At 36.7% G+C, this 25,342-nt stretch overlaps 1 protein-coding gene across 2 annotated transcripts in view; it reads right to left on the bottom strand.

Annotated features, from left to right (window-relative positions):
* Positions 1-204: 204 nt before the first annotated feature.
* The window catches only part of LRPPRC (leucine rich pentatricopeptide repeat containing), a 90,458-nt gene continuing 65,320 nt past the window's right edge, over positions 205-25,342 (bottom strand). For both annotated transcript variants that reach the window (XM_065679514.1, XM_065679515.1), the window contains exons 28-38: positions 22,858-23,000; positions 22,661-22,748; positions 18,894-19,017; positions 15,134-15,222; positions 11,570-11,774; positions 9,754-9,893; positions 9,475-9,590; positions 6,548-6,622; positions 5,111-5,195; positions 1,661-1,803; positions 205-336 (exon numbers count right to left, since the gene is read on the bottom strand). In XM_065679514.1, the coding sequence (XP_065535586.1) occupies positions 280-336; positions 1,661-1,803; positions 5,111-5,195; positions 6,548-6,622; positions 9,475-9,590; positions 9,754-9,893; positions 11,570-11,774; positions 15,134-15,222; positions 18,894-19,017; positions 22,661-22,748; positions 22,858-23,000 (1,265 nt within the window). In that variant the 3' untranslated portion in view covers positions 205-279. The remainder of the gene's footprint in view (positions 337-1,660; positions 1,804-5,110; positions 5,196-6,547; positions 6,623-9,474; positions 9,591-9,753; positions 9,894-11,569; positions 11,775-15,133; positions 15,223-18,893; positions 19,018-22,660; positions 22,749-22,857; positions 23,001-25,342) is intronic.

Raw genomic sequence — 25,342 nt, 5'->3', positions numbered from 1 at the left:
TGTATTTGGTGAACCAACGGAAGCCAAAATACAGTTCAGGTTACAGCAGATCATACATCAAGACAGAAAGAGCCAAGAAAGCCACATCTTGATACTTCATTAGCAATTTTAAAAGCATTTCTATTAATGAATGTTTCTACCAATTACAGCTATGGAAAGTGATGTTTAAATACAGATTTATGTTAAAAATTACACAGAACAACATGCTTTTTACATTTTTTTATTGAATGTAATATTTAACCAATTTCATAAACAACTAAAGCAGAAAAGACTGTCCGCTCATAATGCTTCCAATTTTCTTTTCTTCCATTTTTCCACATAGACCTTGAATGTCTCCTAGAAATAGAGTGGAATAAACAAGTTCAACACTGTTCCAACTGAAAAGTTACTAATTCTGAACAAAGTGTTATGTCCTGACAAAAGCAAAATCTATTATTCTCTGTCATGCAAAACTAGATCTGTATTGAAGTCTGTATAATTAAGAGAAATACCAGAGAGAGAGAATAAAAGGAAAAGGAAAACCTTGCCAAAAATGCATAATGAAGCTTCTATTACAAAATGCAATAATATAATCAATTTCATTTTAAAAATGAAAATACTTTTTAACTGCAATCTGCAATTGTGTCAAAAAAATTATGAGATGCTTTTAAACACCAAGCTGCATCAAAGAAAAATTGAAATCAGGGAAATCAGAAAATGAATTATTACAGTGACTCTGAAAAAACACTCTTGTTTTCACTAGCTACATGTAAGGAACAGACATTCTAGGTTTTAAATTTACACAGTCCAAATAAAAATTCTGATTATAAGTTATGTCAAGATTGCAGGAAAAACTCCACAGCTGTTAAAAGGCTAAACCAAGTATTTTATGCCAAGATTTTCTTCAATTCTTTGCAAGATGAGAAATGAAAAACATCACATTTATGATGTCGCAATATGGAGAAACAGCATACAATCAGGTGTTTACAGAACTACAGAAAAAACCCTTTTAGAATATAAAATGCAGCTAGAAAATGGCAATTAAAAGTTTGCTTAGAGAGAGACAAAATACATTAAGTCTTTAAAGTTTGCTTTGCTAAAATGGTTTTAGTAGACTGCTGGTGAAAAGAATGATGTGAAAGAAGTATTTACAAGTCTTGACAGATTTAGTGTCATGCCACTTGTCATCCTCAAATAAAGCGTATTTGCAGGGTTGCATACATCTGTTGGTAAGGCAGCTAGAAGCAAAGCTGCAATAGAAAAATAATTCCTACACTTCTAAAATGCCATCCTACCAAAGCATCAACTTGTACTTGATAGAAACCAGGTAATTAATGAAAACTAAGCCCCATTAATTGTTAATGGAATATTCTAGAAGCCTTTTAAAGTTCAATTGCTTAGATAAATGCCCTGAGGACATCTGATAAAGGTACACCTGTAGATGAGTGCCTGGTAAGGATCAGGTAGCTTAAATATTGTAAGCCCAAGAGGTTTTATTTCCTCAAGTCAAATCCGATGCAAGATTACTGTAGCTCCTGTAACACTCGGTACTTCACACGTTACCTCCTTTGAGGAGGGTCTGCAGAGATCTAATCCCCATGTAATCATTCATGCAATTTGTTTTATTAACACTGAACATACACAATTCTGCAGATCTATTTCTTAATTAGACAATACTCACAGGGGGCTCAGTGAAAGGGACAGGCTCTCCTGCTTTCTTCAGAAAAGCTGCTATAGATTTCAGAGATAGCTCATGCAGCTTTATATTCTTCTCTTTTGTTTTCTCATACAGAGCCTTCACAGAAGCAACATCCCCATCCAATTCTGAGGAAAAAATCCCAAAACAAACCCCAGTGATTAAACGCTCCTCTTTTTACCTGTTTCCATGATGTCATACACTCCTACTACTTGCCAAAACATATTATACATATTTTAATATACAGTATTCCAAATATTCCGGATACTCTTCATATCCTACTGACAATTCACATAAAAGAACAGAACACAGCCATTCTAGCTTTCCTTTTTATTGGAGGCTGCATGATCAATTCCTTCGAGCATGTGCTGGAACCACATGAGAGTAGGAGCTGCATGGTAAGAACACACCACTCTAGGACGTGAGATACAGAGCCGCATGTGTCTTTCTGAAGCAAATGATAAAAAATAAAAACAAAAGCTAAACCAAAAGCCACCCAAATTCAGAATGTGAAAAATCTAGGACAGAATTTAATTCCCTTAAGTAAGGGCAGAATATTGTCAGTTACAAGTGCTGGCTACATCAAAGCTATAACCTAGAGGAACAAAGAAAGCAAAGGTCAGATGCTCATGTTAGAACACAAAACTCATTTCATCCTACTGAGTAGGAGAAAATTTTTGCTGACCCACTAACACTACTTAGAACTGTAGCTGCTCAGGTAACCAGTGACATTCTGGCTATTCCATAGAAGGCACCATGCCCTGCAGCAGGTTCTAGCTAATCCATTCTTCATCTATTTAAAGCACTATTTACACTTCTAGCTGTAAAAGAGTGGGGTGTATGTTTCTCCTTCCTCTAAACTGGGAGAGGGGATGAACTCTTCCCTTTACTTTGAGTCTTTCTTAGCCATAGACTTTTCTGCTGCTCAGACATTTGCTTCAGAAGCATTAGGATGACACTAAAGTGACCCCTTACAGTTTTACTGTTGTCCTCCAGGTCCTAGAAGCAGTACAACAGTTCCTATCTAGCACCTTGTGAACCAAAAGCAAGCCATTACGTTCAGTTAAATTCATTTTGCTCCTTGGGAAAATGCAAACATCTCCAGCATGGGAGCTGTCTCAGGTCTTACTTGTTCACATTTGGAAATGCCATCTGCATGACCAAAGGGGCTACAAAAACAATGGTTATTAAAGGAAAAAAAAACCCACACAAGATCTAATTATGCAGAAATGGACAGCTTGTCCCCCATTCTCATGAGTAAACGCTTTCCAGTCATATCTGGCAAGTGGCTGAGCAACTTCATGAATGTGGGAGGTTACTGCAGAAAACTGCATGAAGTGATGGTTTAATGAAATTGAGAATAGAAAATTAATAGAAATTGTGAATTTTCTATTCCTTTAAAATAGACACATTTATCGTACGGAAGACAAAAAAAAAACAAACAAACAAAACCAAACCTAATACTTAGGTAGCATTTAATGGATCACCAAAATGTGATTTTACACATTTCCCTTTTCTAGAAGGTATCCATAAAAGATCATGCACCTCACCAGATGGAGGAAGTCTAGTCCTGGCAGTCCTGAATCCTACCTCAGGATAGAGAGAGAAGTCGATGTCCCCTTACTTGTTCAGTTGTGGATGTCTGATATATGATCAGACTTTTCAGCTGTGGCCTGCATTCTATTGTATCTTTGCTAAATACATAATTATTGTTTGTCCATTTATTTTCATAACTAGCAACAGTAACCAAGCGTGGTAATAGCACTCTGTTATCTTTCATTCCCCTTTCTAAATAATTACAAGTAACAATGGACCTGACAGGAAAACTATTTGTTCTATAGAAAATGATCATACTACAAGGTTGGACTTGGCCCAAAATGAGAAATCATGTTTTAAAGCATACTAACTGTAAAATGGTAAAATAAAACTAAAATCTTTTAAACAGAAGACCTTATTTCTAGCCCTCTTGGCTAGAACACAACCAGGCAAAGCCTTCCAAATTTCAGCTGTACTAAATATTTTGCTGATGATCACTTTAAACAGCTGAATGAAACTAACCTACTCACCACTTCAGAAAGTATTAAAAATGGAAAAGAAGGGATGATGGAAAGAGGTACCTAAATTGTTCATGTGTACAGGTCTGACTATGTTCTATCACCACATATTACACATGGTAATAATGTCCCTGAATATCCTAACAGTAGGACACAACCTGACTTCCTTAGAACAGAAATATGCAATAGAAAATGCAAAGATGCCCTAGTATGACTCAACCAGACCAGCCCTGGTGAAGTGGATCAAGATGTGTACTCTTCTACTCAGTACTGGAGTGGAAATCCCCGTCTCCTACAGGCCAGATACTCGTAGAGAATAACCTGGGAACAGCTTTTAAAACTGTTCATGCTGGTACTGAATGTCTCCTCTAGAACTTGCCACAAGCCAGATATCTCTGCGTAAGAAACTACAGCAACCATCTGTTCATCACATACAGTGTGGCTTTGCATGTTGAATACACTCTCACCACTGTTTTACATATCATAGAGCAAGTGACTGCTTCTCTGCAATCTCCTTATGAAATTGTACTACGATGCAGTTGGCAAAGGTACTGAAAAAATTACTTAAATCACTTACGGAGTTTCTACTGGGGTAAAAAAGTTGAAAAGGGCTAATGATAACTATAAAGCAGCAAGTGCATGCTGGTGATAAAAGGGTGGTGTTTTTTTGTTTTATAAATACATGTTAGGAAACTTACCCTGCTGTGAATGAAACCTTGGGGCTAAACCATTATGGTAGTGATTGCTGTTTTGAACATTACTAAGCAAGTGAAACTTGTAAGGTAGCTACTACATCATGAGAACTTCTACAACTTCATTCAAATACAGCACTTGTACTTCTTTAACAGCATACCTTGGATTTGGATTTGAAGTATTCTACTTAAGTTATTCCTATTTTATTTCCTCTGTGACAGACTGGAGCACAGGGGCTTCTGTCGTGTATTACAAGCAGAAAGATATAACGTGAAGAGTATTTACACCTATAATAAAACTGGAGGACCATATCAGAGTACACAAGGCAAATAACACTACAGCACAGAGACATAAGCTTCCAACTGAGTGTTGCCACAGGAGCTACGTGCTGGATTTTCATGGGTGGAAGCTGCAGATAAACATATTTAAATAAGCAACTTGATTTTTTAAGAGCTATTCCTCTCCAACTATAATGAGAACTGATCAGCACCTCAAACCAACTACTTGGGAAAATCCAAATGAAGGCATCAGGAATATCATTATTGGCTAAATTAGAACAGGTATAAAGAACCTACACTAATAACAGTAAGGTCCTTCAACATTACTGATATTAGTTCTAATGGTTTTCATGACTTTTCTGAAAGCCTTGAGAGCTCTTACTAAAAAACTATTCTGGACAATACATTACCATAACATTTCATGAGGTAACAATATGCAATTTCTTGATCTAGATGCTTAGGAATCAGTTCCAGAAGTGTCTCGATCGTCTTTGCCTACAAAATTTAATACACAGACAAAAAGAGCATTAACCTCAAATCCTAAAGAACAAAATAAAATTGCCAAAGTTCGAATAATTGTTTCAGACCTTTTAAGTGAGATGAACTGCACTGATAACTAAGGAATGGCCTGTACAACTAAAGCAGACATAACTTCCTTCCTGAAGTTTCATATGCAGATACAAAATAGGCAAAGAAACTAGGCACAAAAATAAATCAAACAAAATACGGGACTAAACTCCCTACTCAGTAAGTCTTAACATCAGTTTCTCACTGTTTTTTTAAAGGAAGCAATTCATATATTAATGAGAACATGTTAGAATCTCAAATCAATTAAAAAAAATCATGCAAACCACTCAGCAGACTTCACAGACCTAGAGGTCAATACTAGCCATGATCAGTGCTTGAAAGAACTGAGATCACTAATGTGCTTAACTTTGGAACCTCCCTCCCTCAACCTCTCATTCCAGTTTCAAAAACTCTCAGGTCCTGAATTTAAAAAAGTTTATAGAAATTAATAGCATCTTTATCACATACTATTAACTTCTACAAGTTATTAAAATTTCAGCTTGAAAAGCTAGAAAATGTCAAAGTTTTTCTGATTTCTTCTACAGGCACCAAAAGATGGTGTTTATCATCATCATATTTATCACCACTTCAAGTGAAGTTTTAATCTAGGAGTATTTAATGGCAATTCCTACACAACATAAATGTGCAGTTTCCCTCATATGAAAAGTATCTATTCTAGTTTGTGTATTAACTGTCTCCTGACGCTGCTCCCCAGTGAAAGAGAAATCAATGTGGTTTTGTGGTTTATAGAGAATGAGCAACGCGCCAGGAATCTAAACAGACACTCAAACTAGAAACATACCCAACCCACCTAAACCCATCAGTTGCTGGCTGGGGTTAAACCACGACACAAGTAATATGAAATGTGCCTTTTAACGTAAACACAGAGGCATTTTATCATTAGATAGAGGCTGAGGTTTTAACTTGGCATTTGTATTCACATAATGTAGCCAACAAAATAAGTACTTTCAGGTTGCAAGACTGAACTGGAGAGTGCAGTAAAACATTTAAAGCACAATGTTTGTAGGGTATAAAGTATAACATCAGAAATGCAGGAAATTACTGAAACAATAGAAAAATATTAACTACAACCTCCTTTTCATCATGCTCCATAAAGTAAATTGTTCCTTTAAATGTAACCAGCTCTGATTATTAACCTTCTCCCTTCCCAAGAAATCTGATAAAGCTCTCAACCGTGAAGTTCAAGGTCTAAAACTTCAAAGGTTGATGAAATAGTATTCTGCTTCATATACAATGAAATACCTGAAAAAATACTATACCTGTCCAGGCCTAGATGCCAATCTAGCCATAAAATTAATGAAAGTTCTCTTCTGCTCAACTAATGCACTGCACCTCTAAAGAAAAAGGAATAGTTAATGTAGCAGTCACGAGTAAGTCAGTGATAAAATTACTAATCACAGATGTTTAAAATAATATACTAATATATAACCTATTTACAAGGTAATAACAGAACATTAGGTTGAAAAAAACCCAACCCAACAACTCCAAAACCACCACAAAATTACCACTGAATACAGGAAACAAGTTTGTTTCATGCACCGTTTTGATAAACACCGTTTTAAAATGGAAGGTATAAAGTTTGTTTAAAACAATAGGGGAAAGAATTGAACTAATACTTCAACATACCACAAAAATGGTTTTAGGACTGCAAAAGAATGAGAAAGAGAAACACTATTCCTCTCCAATTATACTGCCAAGCATTCACAAGTGAGCTAGGGATCATAAGGTTAATTATACATTTAATAAGGTGTCAGGGAGATAACTGCTCGTTTCTTTATAAAAATTAAAATGTACAAAGCAAGTTCTCTTTAAAGTATAATTACCTACACTTATGCATACAAAGGACTGATTTCAATCTCTCTATTTTATAAAAGGCTTTCACTGCAATAGACAGTGTTTGAGAGAGAGAGAAGTTGAACTTGGAAAAGTTTGAGACAGACCAGATAAAAATCAAAAATCCATCTTACATTAGAAAAAAGGGCAAAATAAAATCTGCAAGACAATGTTGTAGTGTGTTTTCTTCAAAGGCATCAGTCTCAAGATTCTTACAATGCACAGTGCTTTTTTACCAGCTGCAAGATATTTTCAGTACCAAAACACACAGCAAGAAGAGAATACTGTGCATATAAAAATGTACATACCATCAATTTACTACATTCAATTAGTGATTTAGACTTCAGCAAAGAAGAAATTATATAACATGGTCTGACAAGCTCTTTAAGGTCCAAGTGAAAAGGTGTGAAGCCTCATTCCATCAGGCAAACAAAAATATACCTGCAGTGTTCTGACAAAAAAATGTGTTTTTGGAGATAAACTCAAGAGAAATATTCACAAGAGAAACTCGTGACATGGATTCTAGCCATTCTCATCTACTGTCAGTAGGTGCTGTGAGAGGAAAAAGACAGCCTAGTTGGAGAAATGCTCTCCACAGCCCCCTTTCAGGCTGAAACACCAAACCACTTCTGACTTTGTCAGGAAAAGCACCTGCACTCCAGACAGTAAAAAAGACATCGTTACTGTCTCTTGAACTGTTATAAATGCCTCTTAAATGCATTTTTGAAAGCGAAGATTCTCCATGTGTATACTAATATGTCAGATTATTGCAAGCAAAAGAATTAATTTAGATTGTGAATTAACTTTTCAAGAAAATAATAAATGGCAATGATTATTCTTCTCTTCTAGTTGCCTATTAGCAGAACACTTGAACCACCATAGCTGTCAAGAACGCTTAGCACAACTGAAAATGTTTCCTGCACCATATAAAACCAGAATTCTCTCATATACACAGAAGTTTCAACTCCTGCTTGTTTGTGGATGTCCACTCAACATGAAACATTTTAAAGTTTTCCCCCAAGACATAGTGTATAAATGTTATCTTAAGTATGTTACAGAGCCACGGATTTAATTCCAGCAGTTGTACGGTGCGTAGTAACAAGTTTTAGGAATGTATGAATGGAAATTATTCCGTGTTTTGAAAAATATTAAGAATTTACAGATTTTACTTTAAAATGCAACTCCACCCTTTCTTCACAGCAGCAAGAAATTGTAACTGGTTTGCATTCACTCGTTCGATTTCATTCATTTAATCAAAGAGCTATCAAAATTCAGGAAGAGTAAAAAATAACTTGAGATTACTCTTTTTTATTTTTATGTGTTATGATAGCAAGAGGGTTTTATATAAAAGTTGTAGTTGCCTTTTAAACTAATACTCAGATGAGCAGTTAGGCAAAGCAATAAACAAAGTAATATTCCAGAGCAGGGAATATACGAAGAAGATACTCCACGCCTCACAAGTAACTGAACACATTTGTTGGTATGCAAAAAATGGTCTTAGCTGGATGGATGAAGCAGAGCTTTTTCTTTAGCAGCTTAAAATACTTAGGAACTGGTAAACAAGTAATAGGCACTATGAGGAGATGGTAAAAGGCCTCGCATACAGAACAATCGTCAGACTTGGTGGACTGCCTGACTGCCACCTGCTGGGATGAGCCTCCCTGATGGAGCCTGTTTGTGCACACTCCCATCACCCCACCTCTGGCTTGGCTTTGTCCTTAGCTCCATAAAAATGGCATGAATGCAGCTGTCTCATCCCTTAAAGATGGCTAACTCAGCTTAGACTGTGGCCCAGAGACCAGCATTTGTCTTTTAATGCATCCGTGACACTCAAGTGAGTAGAAAGCAAAATCAGCACTTAAACCGTGAACACAGCATATACAATGTTATAGCAACCAAGTGAGATAAAGTCCATGAAAATCAGACATTGTCTTCTTCTGGTCTGCAAACTGTACAGCTGTTAATTATCATGTTTACAGCACTTATAAATTTATGCGAGAAGTCACAAGGAAATGGTCTGCAAGCATTTTACAAGAAGCAACAGCTTCTAAACAGCAAACATATAAAAGAGTATTCACTTTGGATGGAATTTCAGGCAGTACACAACTCTTCTTTTACTCCCTTCAGGTTGTTAGAAGACAAAATACCTTCCGACTCCGGCGCCCACTACTAGCATTAGTACTACAGCACTAGCCTGTGGTTTGAAATAGCCTAAATTATGCTACTGCTACGCGCACTAATTTGAAAGCATACTAGTACTAACCTATGCTATACAACACCTCTTCTTGACAATTTCTCAGTTAACCTTTGAAGAGTTCTAAGCATTTCTGTACCTCTCTTATTATGTCATTACCTGTAACAGCGATCTGGCATCTTCCACTCTGTTTGCACTGACATATTGAAGGAAAAGATCTGTGACAGGTCTGTAAATTCCATGCTGACTGGCCAGTCGTTCTGCCATCGCACCAACTGCAAAATGATGGGTATATAAGGAAAAAAATTTGATTGAAAAGACACTTCTGTAAACTTCACAGGCATGATTTATGCTGACGGAGCAGGTTTTACATGTAATAGCTCTTTCATAACACCTCTGTCTAGTCAGAGTATTTAAATATCATTGCAATTAACTTACATTTTTCCAAAGCTGGTTCTAGTCCTTCCTCAGACACCTTTCTTAACAAATAGGAAATACTTTGGATACCTTCGTCAGGATTCTGTGCACCAGAGATAAGCAGAGGCTCAAAGTATTCCACGGCAGCATCAAGGCCATTCCTAAGAAAAGAGATTGAACTGGTTTAGTTTCTGAAATCGAGATTTCTAAACCTCAAGAAACAATTATATTAAACTCTTTGTTTTCTACATTAAGGTTATATTTCCCAGAATGGTTGAGTACCTGTCACTCCACTCGGATATTGTAAAAGGGAAACCATTTGTAACTGAATGAATAAATTAACCCATAAATAATTTTTTTTTGACCTTTAACTTGCACAAAGCCCAAGTAATTTTGGCACAATTTTACCTCAGTAAAAAAGTTCTGCTATCTGCCTTAGGAAAATGCGTTCTGCTAATCTAGAAAGCAAAACCAGAACATTAACAGAAAGTATCTGTATAATTAATGCAAGCAACTACATTTTTTTTAATGCTATTCAATTAATTATTTACCCAATTTATCCCCTGCCTGCCTTTTTAGATGCAAAAGACAACACTAAATGTCATTCGCAAGATATTTAAGAATATACGAAATGTGTACTATTATGCTGCTGCGAAGTCTTTTCACAGGTTCAGGCTAGTTGTGGTATGGGAAAAGCAAAGTTGATGCTATTTAAATAAGCTGCGCCTGCATGTAGCAATTTCTTTATTTATTCTTTTCATCAATCTACATCTTAAGAACACAGCATGACTTTGCAATGCTTTTATGACACGGAAATACAGGAAAAAATGCAGCTTATGAGACAAATCCTGAAGTATCTCTACTATTTGGAGTGTTTAATTTAGGTAAAAGTCAATGCACTAGAACTGTGTACCAAGGACCACTCAGATCTAAGTATTTACAGGATCAGTCCTTTACAGACAGATTGTTTTTCAGTAGCTGAAAACAGAGTGAGCTCACTACCGAAATGGGCCTGCACAGCTCTCCTTCAAGTCTTCTTGCTGTTCCAAACACTTCAGTTACGATTCTCTCTGGTCTGCATGCCTCAGGCAATCAGGTGTTTTGTTATGTACTACACAGTTCTACAGCTTTCCTGCAGAGTTAAGACACAGGAACTCTACCTGATGAAACTGGTTTGAAATAAAACAGAGTATGTAGGGTTCTTGGAAGACTGGCTCCTGCAAAGCATATTTGAGAAGTTCATAGTATGTCCTTTCTCCCAGCAGTGCTTTTCCCATGCAGTTTTATACAAAGCATAAACTAGCACAGTACCAATGTATCAACTAAAGCAGAAATGGTAGGCAGAAGATGATACTGTATTAAACAGTTGAATCAAAGGATGCTCAAAGTGTGGGGATAATTATCATGATTGAAACAGGGGCCTAAACCAGCATAGCAGCCAATTTTTTTTTATAACTAGAAAAAAAAAGGACTCCACAGATATATGTCTGACTTTCACATTTTGAAAGAGTAATATTTTGTCATTTCAACTACTGGAACAGGTAGCAGATTTCTGTAGGTGTAGTATATTAGAACAAAGGTACCAAAGCTAAATTACACTGCTGTAGAAGACCATATGCCCTCCCAAATGCTTCACAGCTATCCCTGTCTTTCATTAAGTCATTTTCAACCTCAAATGTGTTTGGGAAACGATACCAGAACAGAACTGCACAGCACACTGCTCAACTTGACCAGAATTTTAACAACTAGGACACTGGAACAATGAAACGGATAATGAAAGCAATTTCCCACCACTCTACATAAAAGAATTACATATACTAGTCCTAGAAATACTTACTTTTTAGTATGAGCCAATGCAATAGCATTAGCCATTAGTGAGGCAGGTATACCAATTGCTTTTGTGCTGTGTTCCAGCATGTCTTTAAGTGCTTGCAGGTTCTTTACATCTCCTTTTTCTGCCAGAGACTGAATGAGAGCCGTAGCTGCTGATCTACTAGGAAATGAGCCGCTGTCAAGTATTCCTTTTAAAACAGCCATGGCATCTAACAACGGTAAAGAAACAAGGGAAAAGGAAATCAGATTTTAGTTCAGAATGCAACCATGCTGCTGGTATCATTAACTCTACCCTTTTAAAAACATTTACAGGAAATAATTCTCTTGCTGAACTTAAGCCCCAAAACTGCTATAATGAATAACAACTTTAATATACACACACACTAACAAAAACTTTCAGCAGTACTACAGCATTTTAACCCGAATTATTTCCTCAATAAAATTAAGATACTTCTAAAATTTTATTTAGTACCCAGCTCAAGGAAAGCATCTGTGCCATAAATGTCCTCCCTCATGACCATAAAGTCATGGCGTTTTCAGCTTGTTTTTTCTCCGAACTCTAACCAATTTTCTTTAAAAACCCCAAAATGTTGCGTGCATAAGAACAGTTTTTAAATGCAATTTATTACTGAAATTGCAAAAGTCTGGTACACAGATTTGTCTTTTTAAGCGTGCACCAAAACGTTGTCCAACATTTTAATTTTTAATTAATTAATTTTTAAATATTAAATTTTAAATAAAAGCACCGGACAGTTTCTATACAAGAACAAAAACAAACTTGAAATTGGACAGTTTCCTCAAAACCTCCTACAATTATAGCAATTACCTACGTTAAAAACATACCAAATCTCTTGTCCATCTACCACAAATTTCCCAAACCCATCACAGTCGAAGTCACCCTCATTGCTCTACCCAGAATTCTTGTCAATTTACGTTATCCATGAGCAAACATACACAGAAAGACATGCCCCTCTGGTAAAAATCTTTCACTCCTTACCAACATAGGCAGGATTAGTCACAGATGATAATTATAATAGCAAGGGATAACACTTATAATATACACCCACTTGAACTCCACAGCATTAACATTCCAATATGCAGGTACTGCAGAAACAACGTATTACCTTCTACATGAGAGGAAGAAAAAACATCCTGTGTGCCTAACCTCACTCCACAGCAAATTTTCTTCCTGCTCCCCTCCCTCTCATATCCCCCCCCCCCCCCCCTTTCTTTGTAGGGAAAGAAAAGGAGCAACCCACCAGGGACAAGATTCCCCAAATGTAAAAAGCAAATTTAAAACACATGCTGAAATTCAAATGCTCTCCTGCGGTCCACACTGTAAATCCACACTCTCTTTTGCATGGAGCATGCCAGCCTTCTCAAGAACACACACAGGGGAAGATTTGGAAGTTGCATTTGTGCAGCACTACTGCAAGAAATTATGTACTAGGAGTATACTGGATAATTCTGCTGGTATCTTTTTATTTTTCCTTATGCAAAAGCATCCGTTACTCCTAATCTGAGTTCTTAATTTAATCCCTTGATTTCTTAGTACTTAAAAGCAGGTAACTACGTGCTTGTGAAAACTGACCGTTTATCTTTTAAAAGGCTTTCCTATAAACTCTGCCAATTCCCTACCATGAAACTCGAGTTCTGACTCTTCAAGTAACCTGGGTTTTACCAAGCTCTTGTTTGGAGATATTACAGCTCTTACAAGTATACTTAGGGACCTACATTACACAGAAAAGAATGACTGTGAATGTAATGAGGAAGTGATAACGCCAGCAAGTTTTACACAAGCGAAAGCCATCACAGGACACAGGTCAAGTGTAGTTAACTAACAATAGATTACAAAAAGACAGTACCCGAAATTTTTCTGGGTAATCAGAAAATGACTAGTCTGGTTGAAATATTTAGTAGCTTGCATTTTCAAGGCTTCTCTTACAAAAAGAGAAGCAGTATCTTTCAAATTAAAACAGAAACAAGGATCAAGTTGGACTATTCAATTAAATTACCAAAGTAAAGCTTGCTCAGTGCAGAAGGTAAACAGTTTTGCAAAGCAATGGAATTCCAGAGACTTCTTGAGAAACTTTGTATTGTGCAAAAAGAACCATTTTTAGGGTACTGCAAGGGAGAGGGGTTTTGTGGCAGGGAATTTAGTGTCCTAGCTAAAAAGCAATCATATAGTTAGCACAGGAGACTGGTGTAATATAGAAACATCAGTGATGTTCTGAAGAAGGGAAGATTTTTCTTCAGTGTAATATTTAGGAAGAACTGGCAAAAATTCACTGCATACTGGACAAGAAAAAGCAGATTTGTTAGAGTAAAATCAAACCGGGGAAGTCAGGTGAAGGCCTTGAAAGCTGTAAAAACTTAAGACTTGCCAAGAGCAAGAGAAGCAATTGCAATGACCATGTATATTTCAGTTGGTAACACCTGGCAATGACGTCAGACTGGAGATTGAAGGGGAAAAGGATTGAAAAGAAGTTTATCAGCTGCAGGAAGGAGTACACATGATAAGATGCATCTCAATGCTTGTCTTAAAGTATGTTAATGGACCTGATATTACACAGGTATGGGCTACTACAGCTATACATAATGGAAATAAATAAAATCAGCTGATGGCAGTATCAAAACTGTATTTTCTGGTATGAAAGCAAAATCCAATCCAGTGTAATACATTTTCTTTGTACATTTGTATGTTGTCAGTATGTTTAAAGGTACTGACAAAAATACGCACCAACACTGAACGCTTGCACAGGGATAAAAGACACAGCACTGCATGTAGAACTACCTGCCTGCAGAGTTTCCTTCTCTCATCAGAGTTCTACCGCACAACTGAACAAGTAAAATTCAACACTGTGGAGCTGAACTTTTCCCTGCAAAACAACCCAATGCCGAGAACTAAAATAACACAAGTGTAAACTTTACCCACCATCTTGCTGGGTACCCTTACGTACTCTTCAGCCACCATTTCCTTTTCTATCATCATTTTTATGTTAAACAGAAAAACAAACTGAGTATTTTGTTACTGTTGGTATTGAGAACTATTAAAAAGTATTTGATTAAGTTTTTAAATCAATATTATAATCATTTAGTGCACAATCACGCACATTTAACAGTCAATTTAACTCATCTGGTATCTCACACAACCAACACAATATGCAAGAAACAACTGCTGGGAATTGTTTCAGATGCTCTAAAGTATGTTAATTTCCAAAGCAAAATGACTTGTGCTGTGAATTTTAACGCACTTGAAAGCCTGTACTTTCTCTCGTTCTGGAGCACAAATTTTGCATGTCTGAAGAGCTGTGATTCATCTTAAGAAAACCCATCTTGTGTTAAATGGAATGGAAACTGGACTAAGTGGTCAAATGACAAGTACATTCATATTCAAGCTGTATTATAAATGCATGTACAGTAATTTACGTCTCTCAGCTACCACAAAAGGCTCTTGATAAGCAGGTAATTTGCTAAATGGACTCCTTTATCCAAGTATTCGAAGGGCGTTACAAGAAAAATCTGCAGAGGCATTAATGTGACGTAAAGGTCAAGCATTGTGACATACCTTTCAAATAATCCCGCCTAACTTGCGATATGATGAGGAGGCTGCTGGCAGCACTGTTCAGTGTGAAGCCCTTGATGTGGGTCTCAGCACTAAAAGAAGCAGACATTTAGAAAGGAATTACTGACATGCTTCTGATACGATAATAAATGGTTGAGCACCAAGGTGAAATTATAAAAACTACTGTTCGTATGTTAAAAATATTGCTGCAAAATATCGACCTGGAGACAGCTTTTGTGTTATCCTGTCAATGGTTATAGAAGGATAATTTTTTTTTGCATTCTGACAGATGACAAAGTTGGAAGTGAGCAACAAAAGAAACAAAGTACAAGATTTTTTTTAAACAATCGGTTCAGATTCTTGAATGCTGACATATTAGATGACTAAAATAACTGCATGCCCTGCATTGTTCTGTTGTATCCTAAGCTGGATACTTTTTCTTCTTTTTTCAATAGTCACCATAATTATAAAATATAAAACTATTCTTTCAGCAATAAAAATGAAACATTTATTTTCAGCACTGTATATTTTAAACATAAACTAAAGCATATTATGAACTAACACCATATCATTTGGTTGATTAATTTTCAAATTTCTGTCATCTAGATGTATACAGGTTTTAAAGTGAACATACTACATTTGCTGCCTTAGCCATGTTAAAATTGTATTTCACTTATCAATTCTTCATCTCCTGCAATACAAAACTTCACAGATCTATAGCGAAGAGAATCGTTACTTTAATAGCACTGCTGGAGCTTTCTAACACACTGAAAATTAGTCAAGAGAGGCTAACCCGCAATCATATTGATCCTACACTACAAAATGGTCCCATTCCCAAATGACAGATAGCCACATTTTTAATATATAAGGATAAGTTTACAAATGTTCATTTCTAGATTACAAAATCTCTACACAGAAAAGGGGGGCATTGCCATTTACCATATCAGCAATCAACATAAACCTCACTGATCATCTTGTGGCAAACAACTGAGCAGCCTACCTACTTGAACTTAGAGGCTGAGCGGATTGGGAGGTAAGCAGGGTCATTGCTAAATTATTCTCCTCAATCCCAAGAAAATCCTTCACAGTGCACACAATATGACTATCCTCTCAGTCACTTTCAGCCTCCCAGGCTCAGAAATGCAGTCACTGGACTCTGGGATTTTCTTACTCTCCCAACCAATCCTCTTAATCCCTGCCTAAGCGCCCACTGCTCAGTTCCACATTTTTTTTTCCCTTTGTCCCATCTGTCAAAGCCCCTAAGTCAACAATTCATGCATGAGACTGTAAATTACATATAACAAAGGATTTACTTTCTCCAATCTTCCAATCTTTAGTGTGATTAAATAGATGTTAGCTACTATTACAGAACTAATCCATCATTCCAATACTCCTAAATTTCTATTTAAAACTTCTTGGACTAAATGCAGTAAATATTCCTATACACGGTGCTAGAATGTGAAAACAACTAGACCTGGGTTGACCAACATATTAGTAACCCCCTGGGTTGTTTGGTTTGGGGTTTTTTTATCCAAATGCAGAGCAGGAGTGCAATTTCCTTCTACCACATCACTTCCACATGGAAGTTCCTCAGTTCTGTTACGAGGAGGGAAGTTTTAAAATTATCTGACCTTTTCAAATGAAAATCCCACTTATTTTGTTGCCTATGCTACTGCTTATAGTAAGGCACTCAAAATATTATTTAAATTTCAAATTTGGCTTCAAGCAGAGAAAAAAGAAAAAGATGTTAGCTTATATAAACGAAGGCAGCTTTCCCGTATTTTATGAAAATACTAGAAGTTGCACAAGTTTCAGGCCACTGCACACATTTAGGCTTTGTAGGAGTAATCTCTTTGTAATACGAGGTTGGAAAAATTGTCAAGCATGCAGAAACGTGTGCAAACCACACAGATTTGCTATTCCTCAACCATGGGCACTCACACAATCACTTTGTCTATTTCAGTGAATAATTTAAAACTTACAGACTTTTGAAAATGCTTAATGTAAGCATCATTTTGTTACCAGGAAAAAGATACAGAGATAAACGCCATGAACACTGCCAATATGAAGCACTTTCTGTCTTGAGGCAAGTGAGTTGTTACAAGTTCCTTACAATGTCATTATTTGGCATTTCTATGCTACAAGATGGAGTATAAGAGTTCTGAAAAGCACAGGGGTTACGATGGCTGGCTTTGACCAGTGATGAAGAACAGGACCTCTTACCAAGTCCTATTCTCTTTTTTATTAAAAAAACCTCAAGGTTCAGAGGTGTGTCCTTTGAAACACATCTCCAACTTCATTAGTCTTTACAATTTTTTGTTCTTTATTTTTACCCCTGCATTTTGAATTTACATACTAAAACACTAATCTAGAAGTGGGAATTCAGAATCATTAAAATACTAGGAACAAGCCACTGCCTTTTTTCTGCTCTTCCAATCTGCCAATTACTGCTGATAACATGCAATACTTTGTGCATCTTTCTTACAATTGTGTTTGAGCAGGGAAGCAGTCAATGCAGTAGAATGTTTTAAACTTCTCCCCTGAAGAATCTTTCAATACACTGCAATACATTCGTATTTTGTGTAAATGTTTCACAAACTACCTAATTTAAATCAACACTCTTTTGTACTTCTAAAAACATCTTCTCTCCATCTTCTCTTTATACACACTTACCAGTTACTTCCATTTCAGGGAGTGTAATGTGGCAAACTGTCTTACTTTCTCCTTGACACAAGCCACATATCCATCAAGCACAAACATTCCTTACCATGAAGCCCAGCTACTGAGACCTCTTTGAAAAAATGTTACTTGTTCTTCTGAATGCAGATGTCAAACACTTTCTCAATGAAAGGCATTTCTTTGGTCTAAACACTTTTAAAGAAAATACGTTCCCAGACATCGAAGATTAAATTGACTCTAAAAATTACTACACTTTTATAGTGCTTTATGCATCATGTAAGTTACCTACCAGGCACTTTCAAATTCAGTGTGTCCAGTCAGAGAACACACTTGATGACAACCACTGTTCTTGTTTTAGTTGTAGAAACTTAAAGACTTAAATTACTTACACTTAAATTTTTGTTTTTCTTGTCTTTATATTGATAAGTAGTAACACTTTTACTTTGAAGCCTATAATCTGACCAGAACACACGTTACAGGCAATAATTAAAACAAGTGGTGTTCCATGCAACTCACTAAAGGTTAATTCGATTCTGTTGATTCTAATAATAGATGTCAGCAGGTTGGGTTTATTTCAGAAGTGTTAAGAGTTGGATCTAAGGTTTATGGTCATCTCCTAGCCACTGGCATTACAGTCAAATGTACCATTTTGCATCTGGCAGGCAGCCAGCTGCCAGGGAGCGTGGGTAGGGTAGGACAGCAGAGGGATGGGGATGGAGGCAAAGGCTCACGGGCACTTAAGTAAAGGAATGTTGTCTGTTTGGATATTGCTTGAAAGAGGAAAAGGCAGGCTGCCAGGAGGGTGGATTTTCAGTTCTGATGCCAAGTACATTTGCTGATACTGTTAGCTGAAATGAGTTATTAGCAATACATACTGTCACTCTAGTACCTTTTTAATACACAGAATATCTCTCTATGAAACACTGGCATATTTCTTACCATAGCTTCTAATTATCAGTCATGACCTATTGAAAGTTAAGGACTTACCTTTAAATGATCCAGAAATTATTTTAACACATGCCTCACCCAACTTAATTGTTGGGGGACCTGACAACAAATACCCCAAAACACAGAAAAGCCTTACATTCGTTTCACTTTCATGGCTTCTTGAAGATAATCCTGTGCTAGCAATGCTTTTATAAGGGTAAAGTAAGAATGATGATGAAGCTCATTCTTCCCCTGCATCTTCAGGAAAATACTGTAGGCCTCTATGACGGACAAAAAAAAAGCCAAAATTAAATGTCTCATTGCAATGATGTTGATCATAGATAAAAATCACCTGTTCATTGGAAAGGTCCATCTTAAATCTGTTTATCCTCCCCTTACATCTTAGAGCCCAAAGCTGTTTGTCGCAGCTTGCTCAAAACTGCTTACATACAACAACGGACACGTATCTCCACGAAGTTTGCTACTGCTCTTTTTCTATATGTCTGCTGCTGAAATACCAACACAGCTGTTTAGAAGGGGAAGGCTCAGGATTTTTTAAGCAACACCTAATTCTGGGGTATATAGTTACAGTGTCTGGTGCATGATCATAACAGCATTTAACAAATAATATAGGAGGTGATTCCAATATGGGGAGATCAAATTATTTGGCTACGACAAGATTTATACAAAACATACAATTTACAAATATACAGATATTTAACAAGTAAACTGCGCTGCATTTGTTTGACTGATTAACAGTTTTATTTCATGCATTCACAATAACTGTCAGTGTATGAAAAGATGTTACCAAAAAGGGGGAAAAAAATGATAAGCACACTTTTCAGTCATTTATTTTTCTGAAACTAGATTATGCGGCTATAAACATGCAGCTAGAACTGCCATCCAGGCTGTAACGTATGCTAGAAAGCTGTGTTAAAACCACAAATGATCTTTTATATCTAACCCGCATTTGCACGTTTCATTTAATGAAACTTAATAAATAACCCCTTTGCTAATGCAAACCATAGCCACAATAACCCTTAAAACTTTACAGAAATACTTGTACAATAACAGCGTGAGGCATTTTAGGATTTTTATACTTCAGAAGTAAAGATGAAGACATCTCATTTGAATCCTACTGTCACAAGAAGAGTCATACTAATAGCGTTTACTACAGTGTGCTGGGGAATTTTGAGCTAGCATTCCCCAAATCTAAACTGCTGGTGTTCCCTTTGGTTTGAATGTTAAAATTCTTCAACCAAAGAGTATAGAATCATAGAATGGTTTGGGTTGGAAGGGACCTCAAAGATCATCCATGCAACTTGCAGCCTGATTGAAGTATACCTACATGAGTCTTAAGACACATGCCTGATCAGGTATTATCAGCTTAAAGCTTCTTCAAATGGCATCTAAAATTACTAAAGTATATTAGCATTCAAAAGAGAAAGTTCTTGGTTTCAAAATCATACTGTGTTTTAGTAGCTATTTCAAGTACAAAGATTTGTTAGAAAAGTGACAACTTGCCAAGAAAGTCTCAGCTCTCAAGACAGTCAAATTTGTTTCAGCAATTGCAATTGTTTGGGATATGTGTAACATGATCCCCCAGAGTCAAGTTCTCACACTGAGGAATCATGATAAAAATGAAAATATGACTTAGCATAAATCAAGCACTTCAGGGAACAGCTTTTCAAAACACCTCCATGTCAGAATTGATAAATTTGTGAAATTAGTTACATAACCAGATTAATATTTTTCCTATCAAAAAGCTGATGCTGATAAAAAGTTATATTCTGCCTTATTACATTCACATCAAAATTACACTATACTGTTATTTAAAAGCGACAACTTAGTATTTATGCTGTTGGTTTTTTTTTCCAAGAGAATTGTTTCCCAACATTTGTCTTTTCTTCCCACTAATTCCCAGCAGCTCTAGACCACCTCCTCTTGAATACTGCATCTTTAAGTAAAAGAATATGCAGGAATAATTTACTGATAAATTCAGTATCAAATGTTATCATTGATAGTTAGCAGTTGCGTTTCACAGTTTTAAATTAGTCTCCATGCAAGGTCCAAGCCCTGTTTAGTTTCCTCCTCCTCTCTACTTGATCATTTATGATATCAAAGGCACAGGACACTTTCCTAGGAATAATGTTTTACGATGCACTCCACTAATTTTGAAATGTTCCCAGTGAAAATATTTCTGTGTTTCTCATTTTCTTTTGAGTCCCAAAATGTACCAGCATGAAGGAAATTCTTGAAAACATTTTGTCTGCCCTAACACGTGATTCCTAAATTCATATACATAACATGAGATTGCACACCCTATATACAGAATATCCAGACTTCAGACCTCTCATCAGTGGTCATGCAACTGAATAACTCTATGGAGTCATTTTGCTAACAGAAGTATGTGAATAGCTGACAGATTCCAGTTTTAAAAACTCACGAGCTTAAAAATCAGCATGTCCAACCTGTAAAATACCCTGATAACATCAGGGGAAAAAAAACCTAGGTATCTTGTATTTATAAATCTTTCTCATTCAGAAAAATTAATTTTTTAAACCTACTTAATTCTATTTCTTATCTGCTTCCAAGTGAGCTACCTGTTTATATGTCATAGTATAGGTGAAGAAATAAGGATTTCCAGAACATTCAAATACTCTGCGTCTTGGCAAATGCTAGAAATGGACTGATTTCCACCCCACTTTGAGAGGTCCAGTAATCTAGTTCTGACTCTATGACCCTGCTTTGGGATGAGATGAATAGGAATGGATTTCCAATGATTTAAACACAGGCTAAGCTAAAGGAACTGTAACGAAATACACTCCTCCTTTCTATATACAAAGGCAAACACCCATGTATAAGTTAATTCCGTTTTTATCGGAGGCAGGGAAGTTTGCACAGAAAAGCTATTAATTTTTCATAGCAGAATTGATGTGATCTCTCAATAAGGCCTTTTTACTTCTGAGGTGGTACCCACAGGCACAGGGGTTTGAAACTGCAAGCTGTGGGTCACATTTTGATCTTTTTTTCCTTTAATAACCTTTATTTCTTTGGGGAAGGCACAACAGGAGGAAAAGTTTGCAAATCCTACAGATAAATATGGACAACTTTAATCTTAGTTATAAAGAAGCTGAAGACACTTAAGACGCTATGCACCACATTAAATCCTCCCTTCAAATAGAAATAAACAGCCCTGCAACATCAGTGGATAGAAAATAGACTAACAGATAAATGCCAGCTAGGAGGACAGCAATGGTTATCTCAGTAACATAGACCCATCTCATTTAATCTTGTCTATTTAATTTCTTTGTCAAATCTATACTTCAATAAGGTACCTGATGTATACTTTGGAACCATATCTGATCTTAGTGAGACTTCAACAGCAGGGGCAAATACAAAATCTCTGAACCACTTCTTTTAATAGGTAATTGCCTCTCATAAACATGTCCCAGCTATTTCACTTGGTATCAGTCTTTCATCTCCCTACACTTCTCATGTCTTACACCATAAAACTTTTGACCAAAAAGCTACATTTTCTGGGAACCATAGAAATGTACATAAATTCAGGTTCTGCTGTTTAATGGATACATTTGAAAACCTAGAACATGGTGTTAACCCAACAGTATAAATTGAACTACAGGCCAGCAGTACTTCGGTAATTTTAAAATTGGCAACTTCTCCATACACTGGCTTTCAAACGTGCATTTAGAAGTCAGCATTTTTAATGACATTTTAAACATTTAGCATATCCTTCTCATAACAGGTGCCAAAACATAATATTGGCAGGTAACGTTATCACGTAACTTTCTTAACATACTAGGAAACCAACAAAAAAGCAGCAAGTATCTGTGGGTAAGTTGCTCTGTAGTTAATTGAAATCTTAAAATGAACGCCAAGGGGGAGCAGAGGGGGAAAATTTACCTTTTGCATTGTTTTTCCTGCAAAGCTTCCTTATTTTATTTTCTTCTTCACCAGAAACAGTTGAACTATCGGTATCTTCATGTCCAACCTTTAAAACAAACTTATTTAAATTACTGTAATGCTGTACGTTAACACTTCTCAATGGAAAGAAATATACTAAAAAGAGTTGTTAGCTAAGAAAGATAAACAACAGTTACCTTAGGTACCTCAAATGGAACAACCTGACCATTTTTTTCAAGTATTTGAGCCAGTAAGGTTAGCGTTTTTGCACGAGGAACAAGATTTTCTTCTTGAATTTTTGTCCAAACAGCTTCAGCCTTTCTCCAGTCATTGTTGTTATCTGAAAACAGATTCAAATCTTCAGTCAAAAGCACATTTAGAGGGGAGTTTCACAAAAGGTATCTTTGGGAAATAATTCATCAATTAATCATATACTTCTGCTTTTTAAGATCATCAACCCAAGAAGTTCTGAACTACTTCTAAAACACAGAGGATGCTAGGAGATGCAAACAACAAAAGGATTGTAGGAATTTTCAAATTAATGAGAAATCAGCTCACAAACACTGCAGAAGTGCACCTCCTGGCTCATCAGTTCTAATATTCTTCATTGTTCATTATAAAAACAACTACAAAAATTTCTAAGTTATTACAAAACATTAACCCTCTGAGGTACCATTTTCTCAGTTCTATTCTGAAATTCTTGAAATTAAATCCTCTGGTTATGTAGCTACTGAGATAAAGCATCTACATCCCACAAGTTTAGGCCTTCAGCCTCTCATTTTGCTAAAAGGAAAAACCCTGAAAAACAAACAAAACCGACTGTATCTGAGGACTGTAAAAGGTTAAGTTTTCTGAAAGAGAAAAAATAATCGCTACCAAATTCACAGAATAATTCAACTGTTTTCAACAAGAACAGCAATTTTACATGCATCACTGTACCTAACTGCAAATAAATAGAAAGCTGGACTTCTTGACTGAAAAAAGTTAACTATTACTTAACTACATACATTGGGTGGTTTCATGTGTCTCCTATCATAAGTCACCAGAACAGCATTGGCTTCTGACTGTAGATCCTATTCACAGCTACCTAACCCCAACTTCTGCTGTGATCTGTCATTCCATATTTTAATTCAGAATCCCAGAAATGAAGAGAAGCAAGGCAAGAAGGCAGAGCCAGAAGGCGGATGGTGTAATGAATCATTTGCTCGGCAATATCTCAGCCTAAACCAGAAGCTCTTCAGCTACACTTCCAACTGTTCAGCTAGGGAACTTGAGCTTTTCAGTAGCTCAGGCTCCACTGGACTAAGTCAAAACACAAGGAAAAGCTGGAGCAGCAGCCTTGGAAGCAGCATGACACACTTGAATGTTGTTCTCTGGAATTGTTATACAGGTGGAGTTTCAAAGCAGCACATGCTGCTTTGCAAACAATATTGCCATGCAATACTGAAACATTACAGTGCAATGTTCTCTTCCTCCCATGGCGCAGCATGGGTTTAAAAAAACATATGGATATGTAGTTGGGCTGGTTCAAGATCCATGGCCACTTGGCAACAAATTTCTGGCACTGCTTCAGCTTTTTGGAAGTGGCAGCAAACTTGGTGACTACCCTAAGAAAAATAAAATGGTTGGTTTTAAGGACTAAATAGTGCAGATAACATTTTAATTATGTCAGATTATTATGGCAGTTAGAAGAGTAGGACAGAGAATTTCTTAACACTTTTTCATGTGCCTGTGCCCCTGAGGCCTCATGACGCCACATCTAGAGGACTGTGTCCAGTTCTGGGCTCCACAACTATAGAAGACATGCTAGAACTGGAGCAAATTTCACCATCAAGACAGACATGGGGCTGGAGCAGATGAAGAACAAGAGGAGGTCAAAGAAGATGAGTTTTGGGCAGCCTGGAGAAAAGCAGGCTAATACGGCAGACTATTTGCTGTATTTAGTTATCTGGAAGTTACAGAGAAGAGCAAGTCAGTCTCTCCTTGGAAGTGCACAGCAAAGTATAAAAGGTGACGGTTAAAAGTTGCAGCAACAGTGTCTGAGGATGATCAAACCCTGGAGCAGGTTGCCCAGGGAGGCTGTTTGATTTCCAACTTTGGAGGCACTCAAAGCTTTACTAGACAAGGACACAATGTGATCTAACTGAAGTTCTGGGAAACGGCCAGGCTTACAACTCCTGAGGTTCTCTCCAGCATAAATCCTGTGATTCTAAACAGCCAAATGCATTGTCTTCTACATTTTTGATCACAGCCTGGACAAAATGGTATTTTTTTTTATATGCCTAAGTTAAGTTAAGGCTACTTTCTACCGTGCTTGTGCACGGAACAGCTTCAATAGATAGTCTATAATGGTTGAAAACAGGAATGTGCAGGGGGTTTGTGTTTTATGGTGACAGAAACCCACAAGTGTTTTCCACTTCTTTGAATAGATGGAATTGGCTTTGTCTTTTGAAAGACAACTGAAGATTTTGCATGACAGAAGTTCATAAACTGTATCTTCTTAGATTCTTTTCCTAGCAGGCACACTGTCAGACTTAGTCACTTCCAGAGGTGAACATGATGAGTAGGGAAATAGGAAGGCTCCCTCCCTGTTGAGCCAACATTGCTTTTCAGGCCTACTTGATTTTTGATGGTGAACCAGTACGCGCAAAGCCAGAATTGGGTAATGCTATAGTTGGATTT

This window comes from Lathamus discolor, chromosome 5 (assembly GCF_037157495.1).
Source record: "Lathamus discolor isolate bLatDis1 chromosome 5, bLatDis1.hap1, whole genome shotgun sequence".
NCBI lineage: Eukaryota > Metazoa > Chordata > Aves > Psittaciformes > Psittacidae > Lathamus > Lathamus discolor.
The sequence above is the reverse complement of the archived record's forward strand: the minus strand, read 5'-3'. Positions and strand labels throughout refer to the sequence as shown.